General features: G+C 35.8%; 4 protein-coding genes across 7 annotated transcripts; 2 read left to right on the top strand and 2 right to left on the bottom strand.

Annotated features, from left to right (window-relative positions):
- Positions 1-31: 31 nt before the first annotated feature.
- LOC105114722 (protein NRT1/ PTR FAMILY 4.5-like) lies at positions 32-2,412 on the bottom strand. Its single transcript, XM_011011372.1, has 5 exons — positions 2,310-2,412; positions 1,822-2,039; positions 1,296-1,739; positions 1,036-1,163; positions 32-932 (listed from the first exon to the last, which is right to left on the bottom strand). The coding sequence occupies exons 1-5, from the start codon at positions 2,410-2,412 to the stop codon at positions 32-34; spliced, it is 1,794 nt and encodes a 597-aa protein (XP_011009674.1).
- Positions 2,413-3,727: 1,315 nt separating this feature from the next.
- Positions 3,728-10,489, bottom strand: LOC105114721 (MACPF domain-containing protein CAD1-like). The gene is made up of 6 exons (XM_011011371.1): positions 9,982-10,489; positions 8,114-8,352; positions 7,687-7,882; positions 7,293-7,476; positions 6,529-6,683; positions 3,728-4,617 (listed from the first exon to the last, which is right to left on the bottom strand). Exons 1-6 carry the CDS (start codon positions 10,240-10,242, stop codon positions 3,979-3,981), a joined length of 1,674 nt encoding a protein of 557 aa, XP_011009673.1. The 5' UTR covers positions 10,243-10,489; the 3' UTR covers positions 3,728-3,978.
- Positions 10,490-12,231: 1,742 nt separating this feature from the next.
- LOC105114719 (receptor-like protein kinase 2) lies at positions 12,232-14,806 on the top strand. 4 transcript variants are annotated; one of them, XM_011011368.1, is made up of 9 exons: positions 12,232-12,801; positions 13,307-13,378; positions 13,465-13,584; positions 13,670-13,741; positions 13,993-14,073; positions 14,157-14,228; positions 14,409-14,514; positions 14,598-14,655; positions 14,726-14,741. In XM_011011368.1, exons 1-8 carry the CDS (start codon positions 12,707-12,709, stop codon positions 14,604-14,606), a joined length of 627 nt encoding a protein of 208 aa, XP_011009670.1. In that variant the 5' UTR covers positions 12,232-12,706; the 3' UTR covers positions 14,607-14,655; positions 14,726-14,741. The 4 variants fall into 4 exon arrangements, with proteins under 4 accessions (XP_011009670.1, XP_011009668.1, XP_011009669.1 ...); XM_011011366.1 differs by having other exon boundaries at positions 14,409-14,476; positions 14,598-14,806; XM_011011367.1 differs by lacking the exon at positions 14,726-14,741 and having other exon boundaries at positions 14,598-14,677.
- A 692-nt stretch (positions 14,807-15,498) lies between these two features.
- LOC105114720 (probable LRR receptor-like serine/threonine-protein kinase At1g53420) lies at positions 15,499-17,409 on the top strand. The gene is made up of 6 exons (XM_011011370.1): positions 15,499-15,582; positions 15,758-16,095; positions 16,168-16,360; positions 16,444-16,592; positions 16,707-16,828; positions 16,904-17,409. The coding sequence occupies exons 2-4, from the start codon at positions 15,847-15,849 to the stop codon at positions 16,569-16,571; spliced, it is 570 nt and encodes a 189-aa protein (XP_011009672.1). The 5' UTR covers positions 15,499-15,582; positions 15,758-15,846; the 3' UTR covers positions 16,572-16,592; positions 16,707-16,828; positions 16,904-17,409.

Genomic DNA, 17,409 nt, shown 5'->3' with positions numbered 1-17,409 from the left:
TGTGTTGGGGGGGGGGGGGTGGTGTGGAGGATTAATTCTCTCTTCTATCTTCTTGGTAGGCAGGAGCCTCTCTGTTCTCATTTGAAGGCAGACTAGCGTTCTGAGGCTTGTACTTGTATCTTCTAGCAACAAACAAATAGGCACAGAAATTAATGAAGCTTAATATAGAGAGCAACCAGTAGAAGAGGTTCAAATTATTCCTGTTAATATTATTGCCTGCTAACCACCCTCCACTTTTAGTACTTCCCTTGGTGACACCATTCACTATATTAACCAATATGGTGCTGAGAAAATATCCAAGTGCCATAGAGCTCCATAGAAAGCAACTAGAGATGGACTTGAGCCCTTTTGGTGCCTCTGAGTAGAAAAACTCAAGAAGTCCCACATACGTGAACATGTCTGCAATGCCGAATATGAAGAACTGAATTGATATCCAGAAAGTACTGATGGGCAATGGCTGTAACACAGGGATAGCATCTAGCATGTTATGGTCTCTCGCTACGTCTTTACGCTTCACTTCCATTAATGCAGCCGAGGCCATGGATATAGACGAGAGAATTAGACCAACCCCTATACGTTGAAGGTGAGTTATACCTGTGGGGAGGCCTGTGAACTTACGTGCAAATGGCACGACTAAGCGATCATATATTGGGACTAAGATAATCAGGAATATGACTGGAATGATTGGTAAAGAAGCTGGGGGGACGTTGAAAGATTTGGTAATGCTGGTGTCCATGGTGAGTCCTTGTTGAATTGAGAAAGTTTGGAGTTGAGCTAGGCAAAGGGTCATGATAATGGTGCAACTAAAGACCGGCAATACGCTAAGTAAAATTTTTGCATTTTCTACTTGTGTGACCCTGCATAGTTTCCATGGATTTGGAGCTTCTGAAAACTTCTCTGTAGATGTTTGGATTGCAGCTTTATCTAGGAATCTGAACAAACAAGTTTTCATGTCTAAGATACATATATGGATTCAGTTCAGCAGTAACGAATTATATTTTGATCAATATCTGTTTATCGAATCAGAGATTTTACCTCAAAGTATCTCTGTGGGGTAGAAATTCTGCTTCGATAGCAGCTTCCTTGTCCTTGTTAATCTCATAGAGGTCTAAAGGATCTTCTGGAAGTTGAAGCTTTCGGTTACGAAATGCGGCAACATACACCTACAAGAGAACAAATGGCAGAAATATAAAATAACTTCATATTTAAATATATAATCTAGAAACAGTTCAGGCCACGGAAGTGTGTACTATAGTTTCTATTGTACTCCATTTTCGTGAGCAATATGGGCAAACCTGCAAAATTTCAACCACCGTGCTAGATCCTTGAACAACATGTATCCGGTGCATAGGCAATCCAGCAATAAAAATGATCACAGCCAACAACATGGAAATAGCACCAACTCCAAATCCCCAGTCCCATCCTTTGTTGTCTTGTATCCACACAAAAACTGTTAAGCTAACTGCAGCACCAAGGCACACTGCTAGCAAGACAAAGTTGAAGTAGCTGGACATCTGAATCAACTCTTTCGGGTCTTTCTCGTCGAACTGATCAGCACCATGCGATGGCACGGAAGCTTTGATGCCTGAAGAGCCAGCGGCAAGCACGAATAGTGCAACAAAGAGAAGCACTGCATTGCCGCCTCCTACTTTCTCGCAGTGAGCAGTTGGATCTAAGATGTTGCATGGAGGTGGCTTGAGCCTGGCATAGTGAGCTTGAAAAGCAAGCAGTGATAGTCCCTGAATGAATATATATCATTTATGTCAAAACAGATGTTTATATAGAAACAACTTCATCTACTGTTTGTCTACAAATGTTTACCATCAACTCGAGACATCCTGAAATCACAGCAGTTCTGTGCCTTCCAAAGAGTGTGTCAGCAAGGACAGCAGCCACAATACTGAGGATGTAGCTGACACCCATGTAGTTGGTTACCATATTAGCTGCATCTGCTATTTGGAAGTGCATCACTCCATTGAAGTATGTCACGAAGTTCACTGCCAGAGAAATAGTTGCCAGGCTTTCCAAAGCAAACATGACTGCAAGTGAAACTAAAACTATCATGATAGAAGCCGCATATCATAATACAGCCTAAGTGATGACTTCAGTATTCAATTTAACGATTTTTTTCATCTATATTTATTAGGTGATGTTTGGGATCGTTGTTGTACGTTGATTTCATCTTCCGTTGTTGAAGATTTACCCCAACCCAAAAATTTAAAAATTTAAATGATTAAGTGAAGTTTCAAAATATAATTTATATTATTATCACATCCATATTTTTCTTAGTATGAAGATAGGATACATGCCTAGTATAAGTAAAGAGGTCCATAATCCTCCATGTTTATTCTTTAGAGCCTGTCTTCCCTTCCAATCCACCTTTCCTTCAACAAACTCAAGTTTCTCCTGCATTAGAGCAAAAAATAGTAAGCAGTGAAGTATTAAGACTGTTAAATGAACGGGAGATGACACGAATAGAAAGACTCAAAGAACAAGGTACCATATTTTTTCTAGCTTCACAGGAGTGTTTAATTTGCTGCCGCCTGGTGCACACAAGTAGCTAAATATAGAGACCAGCTTGGTATAAGCTACGATAGAGCTATAAATGCATGTACTATAAGCTTTAGAATTCCTCTTCTTATGATGTAAGTAGTTTTGACCACTTCTTATTGGGGCTGCAGTGCATCACTCTTGTTTGTTTAGTTGTGGCCGCGCCTTTTCTTCTAATTAATATTGCCGATTACAAACTGCAGCGCAAGAAAAATGAAGATATAGTGATAAACAAGGGACATTTATATATAGAAAAAATAAAATAGGAATAAGTTGAGCTTTTCCTTTGAGTCCAGACATTCAGGAGAAGCAATTATGACAACTACAAGCATAAAGAATTCGGGCGTCGTCCAAAAAGGTGCCAGCATATAAACTACTTCATATTCTCTTTGAGATTCTAGTTTTTGGACGCATGTATGTCTGTCTCCTGTCAGTGAAGAAATTTGAGCAGCTAGTGTTTATATGATACTTAATTGCTGCAAGGCAGAAGTTCATGCGATGATGGAAACTCTCTGCGCTAGAAACAATAGATGTTAGAATAACGGAAAACGGAATTCAAACAAACCCTTGATTCTATCATCCTGCATTTTGACAGTTAAACTATAGATTTAGTCAAGGTGTAAGGCAAAACCACTCGTTGTCAATTGCTTTCATTGCCGGCTAAAGCATTTTGGCTACTGTTGAAGCTGTTTTTTCTTCACGATTCCTTTCATACCAGGTCAAATGGTATCTCGCATTAGGCCGGAATGCCACATTTTCTATTGCAATTTTCAGATAAATAAATGCTTCCTTTCAAAGAACTGTTAATGTTTTTAGTGTACAAATCGGCAACTAATCTTTCACTTGAATAGATAAAGAAAAAAATGGGGAAAATAATATGGAATTCATGATGTTGACGTGGCTGCTGTTTCATTCTCTCTGTCTCCTGGCCTTGTTTTGGCTGTGAAGGATTTTCAGGTAGGGTCCAAAAACGAAAACTTGCCGCTGCTTTCAAGTTTAGCGTACCTGTCTAGAGTCTTCAAACGAGTTCACAAAGGAAAAGGCAACCTGAGACCACGCGAGAGGTATAAGACGGAGATTTATCAAAACGAAGCGACAGTCGAAAAACATTAACAAAACAAATTAAGAACGCCCAAAAGCTGTATTGAAGACCTCAAAATGGACGAAGAACTTCATATCAGTTAAAAACAAGTTTATTATTATAGGTCTGAACAGACATGTGTTTTACCAAACAAAAATGGGAACAAGATTTAGAAGAAAAGAACCCCTCTCACACTAAATCAGGTTACTATCAACTAAGGGAGCTAAAACAACGAAGAAAAAAGAACACAATGTACAGAAGAACAAATGAACTGGGATGCCTGTGCAAAGAATATTCAACTATGCTTACATGTGATAAAGGGCAATCCTAAAATAAAAAACAATCAATCAATAATTCAATAATGAGTACTTGACACGCAAAACAATCTTTCCTTTATCCACCCCAAGCTTCGCTCCTGTTACCAGCCAATGACCTGGAACGTCTTGTGGCCCCTTTGACATTTCACTCACGTCGACAATTTTTGCCAATTTGCCAACATGGCCATCTTCTTTCTTATCGTTAGAGGGTTTCTCATTTGGAACAGATGAGGATGCACCATTGGTTCTCTGCGCAGAAGGGTTGGAGGGGCTATGATCCCATACAGAACGCCTTATTGTACAACCTGGAACTTTTGAAAATAGGAGTTTAAGGTGTAACACATTTTTGGCACCAAAATCCCAAACACCAAGCTGAGCCCCTGTCACAATATGAACACCAGAGAGGTCTCCAATGGAAGTGTCAGCATACTCTATCGGTGCAGTGCTTACATGGGAGAAGTTCTTCCACTTGATAGGCTCAAACCAGCGGCTGTCTTGCTCCTCAGGACCTTGCCACTTGGGGGCTCCTATGGCCACATATGCATCCCAATGGGGTTGAAGAACTTTTGGAAGAGATACAAGATGCTGCAAATGGATGGAAAGTCTGTTCTGCTTAATGCCCTCTAGGCTAAGTCTTAGACCAGTAACTGGCTTACGGCCAACTGTTACCTGCAGCATCATAAATGTTTAGACTTCTGTAGAAAAGAAAACCTGTATTTGAAGCTCGTGCTGGCAGGGTTTGTCAAAAGAGTGCATGTTGAAATTTTGTTTAAGATAATGGTTAACGGACATGTTTGAAGCTAAATTAAAAGTGAGGTCCTCTTATTTTTGGGTTAAAACTTAATTTGAATTTTGACTTCCAACATAAATTCTTTACTATAGAACATTAACATGATTTAAATTATTATGGGTGAATGACAAATTGATCTCAAAAACTTTTAATTGACATGTTTTGAAGATATCCAAAACCTTCTAAAAGCTTTTATCCTATATAGAAAAGAAACAAACTTTCTTAGTGGTTTATTCAGCAAGTGTTTGTTTTTGTGTTACAACTTGCTTTTCAAAGTGTTTTTCAAATTGTTTTTCACTTGAAAAAGCATCAAATTGATGCTTTTCTAGGTGTTTTTGAATAGTTATGATGTGCTAATGTCAAAAAATTAAAAAACAAATCTGAAAAAAAATCATTTTGATGTATTTTCAATTGAAAAATATTTTTGAAAAGCATCATGCACCACAATACTAAACACACACTTAGTAGGATTGGGAAGAATTAAAAATAGATCAAAATAGCACCTCAAGCTTTTAGAGAGGAACTAACATAAGGAAAGTGGATTTTGAGCTTAAACCCACATGTATACTCAGCTCGCACTTAGCCCTAGTAATGAGTTTATTTTTAAATAAATTTTTAGGATACAAAAGATTATTTTTTGCCAATCTATTCTAGACTTAGGTTTGGATTTATAATTATTTGGCCATTAGAGAATTCATTTTTATTAGCTCATTGTTTTGTCTAGTCCAACCCTTTAATAATAAGATTTAATTAGTTTTCTTCTAGAAGGTTTTTTTGCAAACCTGAACTGTTTTTTAATCTCAAAAACATATGATTTAAATCCAAAAAGTGTTTAATTCTGGTTATATGGTGAGTAATCAAAGCAGATGATGGAAAAAAGTTAATTAGATAATTGCCAGAATTAATTCTAGATCAATTTTGGTTCCAAAATCATTTATAAAAGGGATTGAAAAGGAGTGTTTTGGGATTGGTTTTTTCTATACATGTTTTGCATAATTTCAACTCTTTTTTACCTAATTTTTAATCTAAGGTCCTTCGTTTATAAGTTGTTTTCCTTCACAAGTCTCCTCCTAATCTAAAGTTTAGTATTAGTACTTGTAGAGAGGTTTTAAGTACAAGTTACATTTTGTTTGTTGGATCTTGTTTAAAAATGGTGCAACTACAAAAGGTGATGGTGTTGCAATCCTGATGGTCTTATTGAAAAAAGTCGTTTTACATCAAGTGAGAGAAATTTTCCGCCATATGAAGAAAAACACAATGAAATTCTATGTATTTACAACTTACACTCATTTCATTTTATCTGATCTTGATACACCTTAGAAAGACGCAAGTCCACCAGCGGCACTTGCTTTTTAGGTGCTAGTGTAAATAGTAACACTGTTATTGGTAAAGCTTTCTATTCAAGGCTTACTATTATGAAAAGTATTGTTCTTTAAGCTGTACTTAAGTTCTCAAAACCTCAATCCAACATCCATCACCACAAACAAATTAGGGGAAATTGTAATTTTTATAGTTCAGCTATATTATGGATGACAATTTACAATTAGTTTGCTGCTGGAACTACTCCTTTTTTAAGATATGAGTGATCGTCACAGGATTAAGAATTCGAATTCGAGTAATTTTAAAACTGCGGTTTTGAAGGAAGGATGCATGAGATGCAAAAATGACAACAGAAAACATATTACAAACTATTTATGAAGCTACTATCCTTGACTTTCTTAGTATCGCATGCTATCAATTCAACATTAATTTCCATTACCATGTGAAGAAGATACACTTCGAAAACATACCTGATCTGGGCTTATATACAGCTTGGGACCCATCAGACTGAACTGAAGAGATTGACAAACAGGCTCCTTTCTTAGAAGATTATTCTGCTCTGGAGCCCATCCTTTAGCAATTTGAAAATCCAAGAAATACTGCAAATCCTCTATAGGTGGCTTGTCTGATAAAGGGAAAAACACAAGAAAAAATATTTCACTAGAAATGTCGAGATTTTTTACAAGTTCGTGTGCAACACAAGTACTTCATAGAAGATTACTCATTCTAGTTCTACACTGGCCTGAGCACATTTATACACTTCAAAGATACAATGGAATCCATTGCATTACTGCTGGTGTGATCACAACTATGAATGTCTAACATTTTAAATTATTCAAATCAGTAACTTTAATGTTAGATAATATTTCAGATTATCTTCGCAAGGAATATGCAAAATTAAACAGCGCAATTTTCACTTAGATCATACCCAAATCATTTCTAAGACTTTGTTGGTCAGAAGATTGAGCTTTAAGAAAAGGTTAATAACCTTCTACTACATTAATTTTTCACCCTTGTTGCAAGTGCAACAAAATAAAAACCTTATCATCCAGGCTATTGAAAAACTTCTTGCTCAAGATTTGCATGAGGCTTTAGAAAAGAAAAAAATAATAATTAATCATGACAACGAAGGTTTTGTTTAAAAATCCTTGACCAAATCAAATATATTATAAATTAAAATCAAATTTGAATTTCAAACCACAAAATAGAACATGGCTATGGGATTAGAACTTACACTCCAAATACAAGTCAACTGCCCGGGCCAAATGCTTTATTCCAGGCACTCTTTCAAGGAGAGACACGATAGGTGTAAAGGTCATGTTAATCACATCTGGTGCCAATTGCACAGTCTCTGCCCATTTGGCATGACTCTGTTCAAGATCATCACCTCCTCTCCTTCTGAAAATCACTGTTACATCCTACAGCAAGGAATTTAACTTGTAAACATTTCAGTAACTTCAGAGTAGAAAATTAATTTAGGAAAAGAAACCGCAAGTGAATGAGACAAGAATATGCAATGTAATAAGATTAGAGGCTGTGTCATGAAAAGACTGGGTGAACCGATGAAAGCCATCAATTGATGGCATGGTTTAGTTAAACAAATAAGGGAGCAATTCCATAACACTAACCTTGTCCTTATATTTCAAGGGGGCAGCAATTGATGTACTTGTTGAGTCTTGAAACCTTTGATCTGCAATGTCTTTCACATAGTTCTCAATATCGGATACTGACAAAGGAGAAGCTTGGTGCTGCCTGATATAAACAACATCCCGTCCACCAATTGTTGCAGATGTGACTATATGGGTGCCATAGCTTTCAATGAAGCTGGAAAAGTAGATAAAACCACAGATACCAATCAAAAAGCTGAAGCTTCCAAACTATTTGATATGATCAAGGGATTCTAACAGATGAATTTATTGTAGTTATGATGATGCTCTTTAATAGCACTATAGGTGAGTAAAGCATGACAGGTTTCAACACCAGCAAACTCAAGTATTACATTATAAATTTTTGTTAAGTTCTTTTCTATAAGCAATGAGAGCCACAACAAAATACCTTGCCAAGGATGCAGGATCCCAGGAGGAAGGAACAGCACGCTTGACTTCCTCAAGCAAAACTAAGTTAACTTTGGCTATCTGAACTTTATACAACGGAATGAAATGCCCAACCATTGCAAGAGATTTTGTTCCAGCAGCATCAACTTGCCAAGAGCCAGTGAAATTGAACATGCCATTAAAGCTTCCGAGAGGAATTCGTCCTGATATACCTGATTTTTCATTGAATAGTCCTGCCATCTGAAAATTCAAGCAATAAGCATATTTTGAACATCACATTTCACTACATTAGTAATTCAACTATAAATAGAAACTTCACTGCAATAATAATGATGATGACCAAAAAAAAACACTATAAAAAAGGACATGCTGATCAATAAATATACATTTCTGCAGAAATGATTCACCATGAACACAAACAGCAATAAAAGCCATAACATTGATGAAAACAATTACGAGAGTCTAACAACAAAACTATACGAAAAAATAATGACATGCTATTTGATCCAGCCCATAAATTATGACGTTTTATTTATAGTCACCTTAAGAGTGAAATCATTAAGGTCCATCAATGGAATAAATAGATATAGAGTAAAGAATCTGAGAACCACTGATCAATAAATATAAATTTCTGCAGAAATGATTCACCATGAACACCAAAGATGATTAAAGACCAGAAAGCTTGAAAAAACATGATAAAATCTAGATCCAGACTGGAAATCAGTAATGGTGATGGTAATGATAGAGAGAATAAGCACCTTCAACACATTGGAAAAAATATTAGCATTTCAATCTACTCTTCTTCACTAATATATTCATATGCATTTATATACCATCAATATTCCAAATCGAAGAGTTCATCATCTTTGAGCTTGTAAAGCATAGCTTAGTTGTTTAGTTCTTGGGTCATTTGGCCCCTTCACCAGGAAAGAAATGCATGCAGAGGATGCCTTGTGTTGAGCCCAAGCTTTGAACACAAAGTGTTTATCAAAATCCATGAATACAACCACCTCAATAAATCAAAACAATTCCAACAGAACATTCATACATGACTTGGGACTTTTCATGAACATGATAGAATTTCTTCTTGAAATCACAACATCGCAGAAATTACAGAAATGTAAAAATGAAAAGGTCTCCATAAACTAAGAAAAAACGTAAATGACCCTTGGTTTAAAGGTGGCCAAGATACTGGGCATAAAAGTTACGCCACAATCTCTAAGAATTTAGCAGTTACATCAATAATCCTTATTTTTGGTTTCACATCACAGTAACGTGAATATATTTTATTATTAGCCATATAAATTCGCTGCATGCACACAACCAGAAGTTGAAAAAATAAGTATCACGGAGAAATGATCTAAAACCTCAAGTTGATTGGCTCCCGAATATGAACAAAATTTTGTTATTCTTTAGGCATCACACTAATTTAATTTATCAAGCCTGCTATGAGAAAACTAAAAAATGAAAACTTTTCTCAAACTGACTTCCTAAATTTGCATTTTCGGTAACCTCATCCGAAATTAAATCATCAATGCAGTGATGGGCTAGAGGAAGGGGGGGAAAGGTCCATTCTAACTCACTTTTCCAGATTAGCTAGGCATATATGAATTGCGCCTGCCAACAAAATTAGAACAACATATTTCTGAGTTCAAGAACATTTAACACAAGAAAAGCTATAATCTTTCAACATTGGACTTCAAGAGCAACAAAGCATAGAATCGAATAACTCAGACATTAAAATCCCAACAAGGACAAGGTGGCATGCGATGAACATAAATTTTAGGACTAACCAAATCACAAAAAGCTCAGCCTAACATAAGAAAAAATGACCAGATAATGATTGAAAAGAAGAGGAAAAAAAATCACCTCATGAAAGGAGCAAACAGGAATTCTCTCAATGCTTCTTTTCTCTTTAGAGCAATCAATATCACAAGAAACATTAGGCAGCACAACCCCATGAGAGATATCAAGATCTCTTGTATGTTCATCATCAATATGAACCAAACTAGACCCAGTAGCTCCTTTGCAATACAAAAGCCTTATATCAGATGTAACATCAAAGCCACGACCCAAAGCTTGAATGGAGTTGCAGAGAGTAGTAGTCAAAGCATCAGAACTCAAGCTCATCTTTATCAACTAATAAAAATTATTTTTTTGGCATAAATGAGAAATCTTTGTAGTAGTTGGATTAGTATTTATTTATGGATTAGATTTGCATTTCTTGAATTTTGATTTATTTCTGTTGTTTGACTGTAATAATGGGCTAAAAACGCGTTGCGTTTGTGGGTGTTTGTGTTCGGGCAAGAGAGGATGTTGTGAGTTGACCGGTCTCCTTTTAGTTTTAGATCCTCGTCTCGTCTCCATCTGCGCTCATCTTTTCAAAATTCTCTTTTGGACAACCTACCTATCTTCTTTTGACTTGCGTGCATTTTCTTTTTCTTTTTCTTTTTCATTCTAAAGGTATTCCCAAGTACTCTAGTTTTTTTTCTCCCAAACTTGCTATATCAATTATTTTAAATCAATAGAAGTTTAGATTATCTTTAAAAATTTCTACATTGTATATTTTATATAATTCATTTTCAATATTAATAATAATAATAAGTCATTCATTTTTATTAAATAATATTGAAGCTACTAAATTTAAAAATATATATATTTAGAAACAGAAATAATATGAGAAGATGGAGAAAAACACATAGAGAGGCGCAGGAGCTCCTGTGTTATGAACAAACATGTTTAATGGCTTGAATTTGCCTGACCTGACTTGCTTTTGCTTGGCCTTTCCTACATGGTGACCAAGTTATATATAAACCTTGATTACATCATATTACCTCATGGAGCATTAAAAGTAGCGTTCTAGATACCTCATGATATGTGAAGTTACATATATATAGTGTGTATAGTTGAGTTATACCATTAGTGGAGAGGTTGGTGCTGGCATTAGTTAGTGTTAATTGGCAATACCATGCATAATTTTTGTGCCTGAAGGTGCGCAAGTGTGTGCTAATGGTAATGTAGGGCGCCACTTCTTGCAGCTCATAATATACTTTAGTTTTGTGCACTAGCATTAAAAATTATATGGTTTTGGGATTCACAGAAGAAAGCTAGCTGTTTGGGCTTGTTCTAGGTAACTGGTAGGAGAAATCCCATTTTATTTAGGCCTAGCCCAAACAACTGGGAAAAACCTCTTTATTTCTTGTATCTTGCCCTAGTAGCTAAAATGAAAAACCATATCTTTTAGCTCTAATCCAAGCAATTTGGAGGAAAAATCCCCTGGCTGCTTGAAACTGGCCCAAACAACTAGGATGAAAAATCACTACAACTTAGGACAGGCTTGAATAGCTGGGTTTTTTTAAAAAAAAATATTTGCATCATTTTTTTATTAATATATATACTTTGTACTTATTGATTATATGCAGCAATAACTTTGTTTATTTTTATGATCTGGGTTATAAGTTTAATATGTTAAGCCGGGTTGTTTTTTAAAATTATTTTTAATTTTATTTTTTAATATTAAATTGATTGAGAATTAGACTTAATAATTTATTTTGATTTATTTTCTACAGGTTTATTATAGTCTTATCATTAAGATTATGAATTTGACAATAATTTATTTTGATTTATTTTCTATAGATTTATTATAGTCTTATAATTAAGATTATGAATTTGAGATGTAAACCAAGTTATTCAATATAAATCCAATATATTATTATTTTAATATTAAAAAAAAATATCTTTTAAAATTTTATTTAGTTAAAATTTGTTTTTATAAGTTATATGGATTGTTTTTGGACCAGTAAATCAACTGAATTAAATCAAGGAAATTCTCATACAATTTTTTTTTCATTAAGTAAAAATATTATCAATACTTAAATATTTTTTTTATATTTAAGAAAAACTTGACTTCACCTGCAACTTCACCTACAATAACGTAGAGCAAGTCAATCATTCTGGTGTGTGTATATAAACTGAAACCTAAATCTCACCGCGGGTTGAACAGTTAATAGAATTATCTTAATTTACATTTGATGTGGGCTATAAGAGCATAATCATTTTTGGTTTTTTAGATATTGGGTCATCCACCACACTCCATGAACATAATGACCGCATGCCATTTTGGAGCTTAATGCTTCCACTTTTAGTGGTTAGCATAAGAAAGCAGTGCCAATTTCTTATCCAAAATGATAACCGAGGATTTCAGAGTCGCCACTCAGCAGTACCATCATGGTTTAGACTTCGAATTGGACAAAAAAGGCAGCGGAATGCAAGAAAAGACCAATGAAATATAGAGAAGACTATTGTAGTTGACCCAAAATCTTGAAGAAGACCATTGTCAAGGTGGCGCATGTTACAATTGAAGGTGGTGCATTACCTTGGGATTTTGTGTTTGGTAGCCTCGACTTCAGATGTTCACTAGTGATAATGTGTGTCACATGAAGCACTTACCATTGTTTTCTACCCTCTATAATCAAATTGTGAGTAATTTGTCAATATTTAATTGCATTTATAGCTAGTAATTTTGTACTTTTATAAAACAGGAAAGATTAGAATCAAAGGAAACAGATTTTGAGAGAGATAGGAGACTGCGTTCATGGGATTGTTGGATGTCTTTCTGTTCTTCTTGCTGCTTTCGGCACACAATCACGGGTCACTAGAAGCATGCCCAAACATTGCACCACGGCGACGGTAATCAACAATCAACTTCCATTTTCATTTTCGCGAAGGAAAGACGTCTTGTTTTTTAGGTAGATGAAAGAAAGTACTGTTAAGCTTGAGCTCTCTTTTGCACATGCACAAGCAGTCTTCGTATTTATATTTGTTCACCAATTAATATTCTTAAAATTATAGAATACATAGTACTTCGCCAGAACAACCTAGAAGGACCAATACCTCATGTCATTGGTGACACCTAGTCTTTGAATCACTTGTAAGTCCAAAGTTAAATCCATGCCACCATTTGTTTCTACGCATATTGATTTTGCTCTACCAACTTACATTTTCCCACCACAGAGATTTATCAGAAAACTGGTTCAACGGCTCAATTCCAGCACCAGTTCTTGCTTCCCTCCCACTTCTACAGGCTCTGTTAAGTGCATGCATGCCTGCCTGCCAACCATATAATTCTGCAACAGAAACAATTCGTGTGTTTTAACATTTATTTTTTTTCTAACTTGTCCATGTCGTCTTACAGGTACTTGAGTGACAACTTACTATCAGGAGGAATTCCACCAGAATTTGGGAATATTACCACCCTTGTCCTACTGTATTATTATTATCTACGTCCCACTTTACATAAGCACAGCTGAGGTTTTTTACTTTTAATTAACATTTTGATTTTCTTTAATGTAGAGATTTGTCAGATAATCATCTCTCAGGTGTCATTCCCCACGAGCTGGGTAGCCTTGTTAACAATGAATTTAGTGGTGAATTGCCTAAAAGCTTTGCAGCACTTGAGAAGATGGTCAATCTGTAAGTGATGGTTTTCAACCCTTTTTGCTATATATTTTCTGTGAGTCAAGTCAATACTAAAAAGGTGAAACTCTTGTTTCTGTAGATTCATTACTGGAAACAACTTCTCAGGCAAGATACCAGAGTATATTGCTAATAGGGAGAATCTTACGGTTCTGTAAGCCACTTATGTGTATATGATTGCTGATTGAATGTCCACACTCTAAACAATCCTGATGCTGCTATTTTCCTGTTGAATATAATGGTTCCTGGGGACTGATGGGAAACAGTTTTGAAGGGCCTTTTCCTGATGCATTATCATCATTAAACCTCACCACACTGAAATTCCCCATGTGCTCAACTCAAATCTTCGTGGAACTCGTAATCATGCAAGTAAAATTCCATGACTCAAGATCTTGTTTGCACCAGGTATGCAGCTGACATAGAGAACAATGAAGGGATGGATTTTCCGTTTCCAAATTTATCTGGAATGACATCTTTGACATGGCTGTGAGTGTTCTGCAGTCTATTTCCATATTTATTGTTTTAGTGGATGTAAAGCCTTCTTATTCAAAACTTCTTAATCATTCCAGCACATTGAGGAATTGTTCCATAACTGGTCGAATACCTGAATTCATTCTTCAAATGATATCCCCATATTATCTGTAAGTTTATTATGTTACTGAATACAAAATCTGGTTGCTTGTTTACTTTAATGTACATGCCATCAATATTTGCTACCAGGTCTCCTTTTCATTCATCAGAAGTGCAGAACTCATTTTGTCATCATTTTATGTCAATTCAGTGATCTCATATCTTGACTTGATTCTTATTTTTCTGCCTAGGGACCTGAGCTTCAACAATTTTACAGGTGAAATCCAAACTTCAGTCACAATCAACGACTCAAGTACATGTAAGGAAGCTACCTCTGCATATGCTCCCAAATATTCTGTATGAAAGTTATTGATAATGTAATTTAGAATCGCTTTATTTACATCAAATCAAGGATTGATCTATTCCACTTTTTCTTTCAGATACATTAGAGGAAATAAGTTCAATGGATCATTCCCCAGATGACTCGCTGATTCAAAAGTTGCGTGTCATTTAGAATCGCTTTATTTACATCACATCAAGGATTGATCTATTCTACCTTTGCTTTCAGCTACATTAGAGGAAATAAGTTCAATGGATCATTCCCCAGATGACTCGCTGATTCAACAGTTGCATGTGTATGTCTTCGTATTTGCAATCCACTATTTTCCGGTAAAGATGATTAGAAATTGACTTCCAGCAAAAACACTAGAGGGAATTGAACCTCTTGAACTCCCTTTTTTTCTTTTTATGGATTTGTTGAAACCATGCTTCTTATTTGTGTACAAATTGCAGAGACATTTCAGAAAATAGTTTCAGTAGTGCGCCAACGCATCAGGGAGGCATTTCCTCGAATATGTAAGAAAAACATGTCAGCTAAACTCCTCGCATTTCGATATCTTCATCCCTATTACACTAGGAAGGATTTTTATGCAGGATCTTTTATTAGTAAAATACATATTGATTTGTACTATGTCCAAATGTTTATCAGAAACACTCTTGCTTGCTGTTCCGAGGCATCAAATCTGTAAGTTTTTTTTTGTGCCTTGTCTAACTCAATGAATTCTGTAGACTGCAGTTATACCTTATGCAATTCTTTTCTTCCTGTAGGAGCATGGCATGACAGAGAAATGACTACCCTAGCCACAGTGATATATCATTGAGTATATTGTACTTCTGCTTTTAGTTTTATCATGTCTTCCCTTCAAAAGGAACTGATGCTTACTGAAAACCAAGTCCATTTATAAATCTCGGAGTTCTTAGCAGATGCATTGTGCTTTGAAGATGATCACCTCTATATAAATTCCGGTGGTGATTGTTAATAAACTCAAGCGAAAACTAGAATATCAAGTGAGGTAATCAATTCATTAACTTTGCAGAATTCTTCCACCCCTGCACTCGGCAGAAAAAGCCTCTTGTACATCGCAGGTTATTTTTCCATACGAGGAGTCTACATAGAAGGTTATTTTGCTATACAAGGAGTCTCCCCCATTCCCTAAAAATCAGCATCTATCTATGATAAGATGATCTTTATAGTTAATATTAAGAGTCCTAAATTGTATACATTTTTAAGATTATATATGGTAACAGCGATGCGTTGCAGCTAATGGAATTCACTACGAAGCTGATTCACAACCTGATGGCGGATCAACCTTTTTTCAAAGTGAAGATAAAAGTTGGGGTTTGAGTAGTATGGGGATATTCCTTGGAACAAATCATAACCAGTACACCGTGGACGTGGAGAAACCATTATGTGGAATTTCCAGTGATGATGCACCTTTATACAAGACAGCTCCTGCATCCCCCGTGTCCTTGAAGTATTATGGATTTTGTATGAAAAATGGTAAATACAAAGCGAAGCTTCACTTTGCAGACATAGAATACGGCGAAAATAGAGATCCTAGCAGTAAGGGGAAACGCCAGTTTGATGTGGCAATTCAAGTGAGTAATCAATTCATATATTCAGGGTGCTATTCTCTGGAACTGCTCTAATGAAGTATGAAATTCTGATAGGACAAGAAGGTGCAAGAAAATTTCAATATAAGAGAAGCAGCAAAGGGAATAAATGGAAGTGTAACTTTGGACTTTATTGCTACTGTGAAGAACAACCGACTGGATATCCACTTATACTGGTCTGGAAAGGGTTCGATTAGTTCTCCAATGGAGTATTATGGTCCTCTTATATCTGCCATTTCGGTTTCTCCTGGTTATCAGCTGTCTCAAAAAATTTATTTATGCTGTCACATTTAGTTTCTTTTCTTTAACATCCTGTTAAGTTCTCTCCTGTAGTTCCAAGAAAATCTGGCAGAAAACCATCAGCAATGAGTATTGCTACACTTAGAGGCTCTGCTTTACTTTTGCCACTACTGGTTGCAGTTTCCATTTGCCAAATGGGCTGGTTAGGTGGCAAAGGATAATCTCAGAGTGAAGGTGAGAATGTACGTTGTTTGGAGTCTGTTTTGACTTTAGACTTCCCAAAGTTTGTAACTCCTCCTGTTTACAAGATCTTTTTCCTTGTGAGTTCGTGTTTGATGACTGATGTTGTGGTGCAGAATTAAATTGTGTCGAACTCATACCAGCAGGTTCTTTTAACTTCCGGGAAGTAAAAGCTGCCACTCAAAATTTTAGTCCTTCAAACAAGATTGGTGAAGGAGGATGTGGACCTGTTTTTAAGGTCTATGCCACTACATATTTGCTTAGAAAGTCCTCGAGATTATACAGGTTTGCCTAATAAGTGAAGTGATTGCAGGGAGTTCTTCCAAATGGAGCAGCAAATAGCTGTCAAAAAACTGTCTTAGAAATCGAAGCAAGGAACTCGGAGAGTTTTTGAATATGGAGCATCAAAATATCCTACTGTCGTTATAATAATACAATCCTAAGTAATGCAAGTATATGGTTAGGTGCAGGACCTGAATAACTGAAATTAAGACTCAACTGGCCAACCAGGTTTAAAATTTGCCTTGGCATAGCTAGAGGTCTGGCATTTCTCCACGAAGAATCCAAACTGAGTATTGTACATGGAGATATTAAGCCCACAAATGTGCTACTTGACAAGGATCCAATGCAAAGATATCAGATTTTGGACTGGCTAAACTCTATGAAGCAGAACATACACTTGTTATCACTAGAATTGCCGGAACCAGTTAAAGCTTTCCATACCTCTAAGGATTGTTATTTTGCGGGAAAAACATTATCTCAGTAAATTTACGGAGATTTTTTTTTTTCTGAAACATATTGAAATCTTTATTGTCCTAA

This window comes from Populus euphratica, unplaced genomic scaffold, assembly GCF_000495115.2.
Source record: "Populus euphratica unplaced genomic scaffold, PopEup_1.0 scaffold562.1, whole genome shotgun sequence".
In the NCBI taxonomy this organism is placed as follows: domain Eukaryota; kingdom Viridiplantae; phylum Streptophyta; class Magnoliopsida; order Malpighiales; family Salicaceae; genus Populus; species Populus euphratica.
Note: the sequence above shows the minus strand (reverse complement) of the source record. Positions and strands in the feature narration are given on the sequence as shown.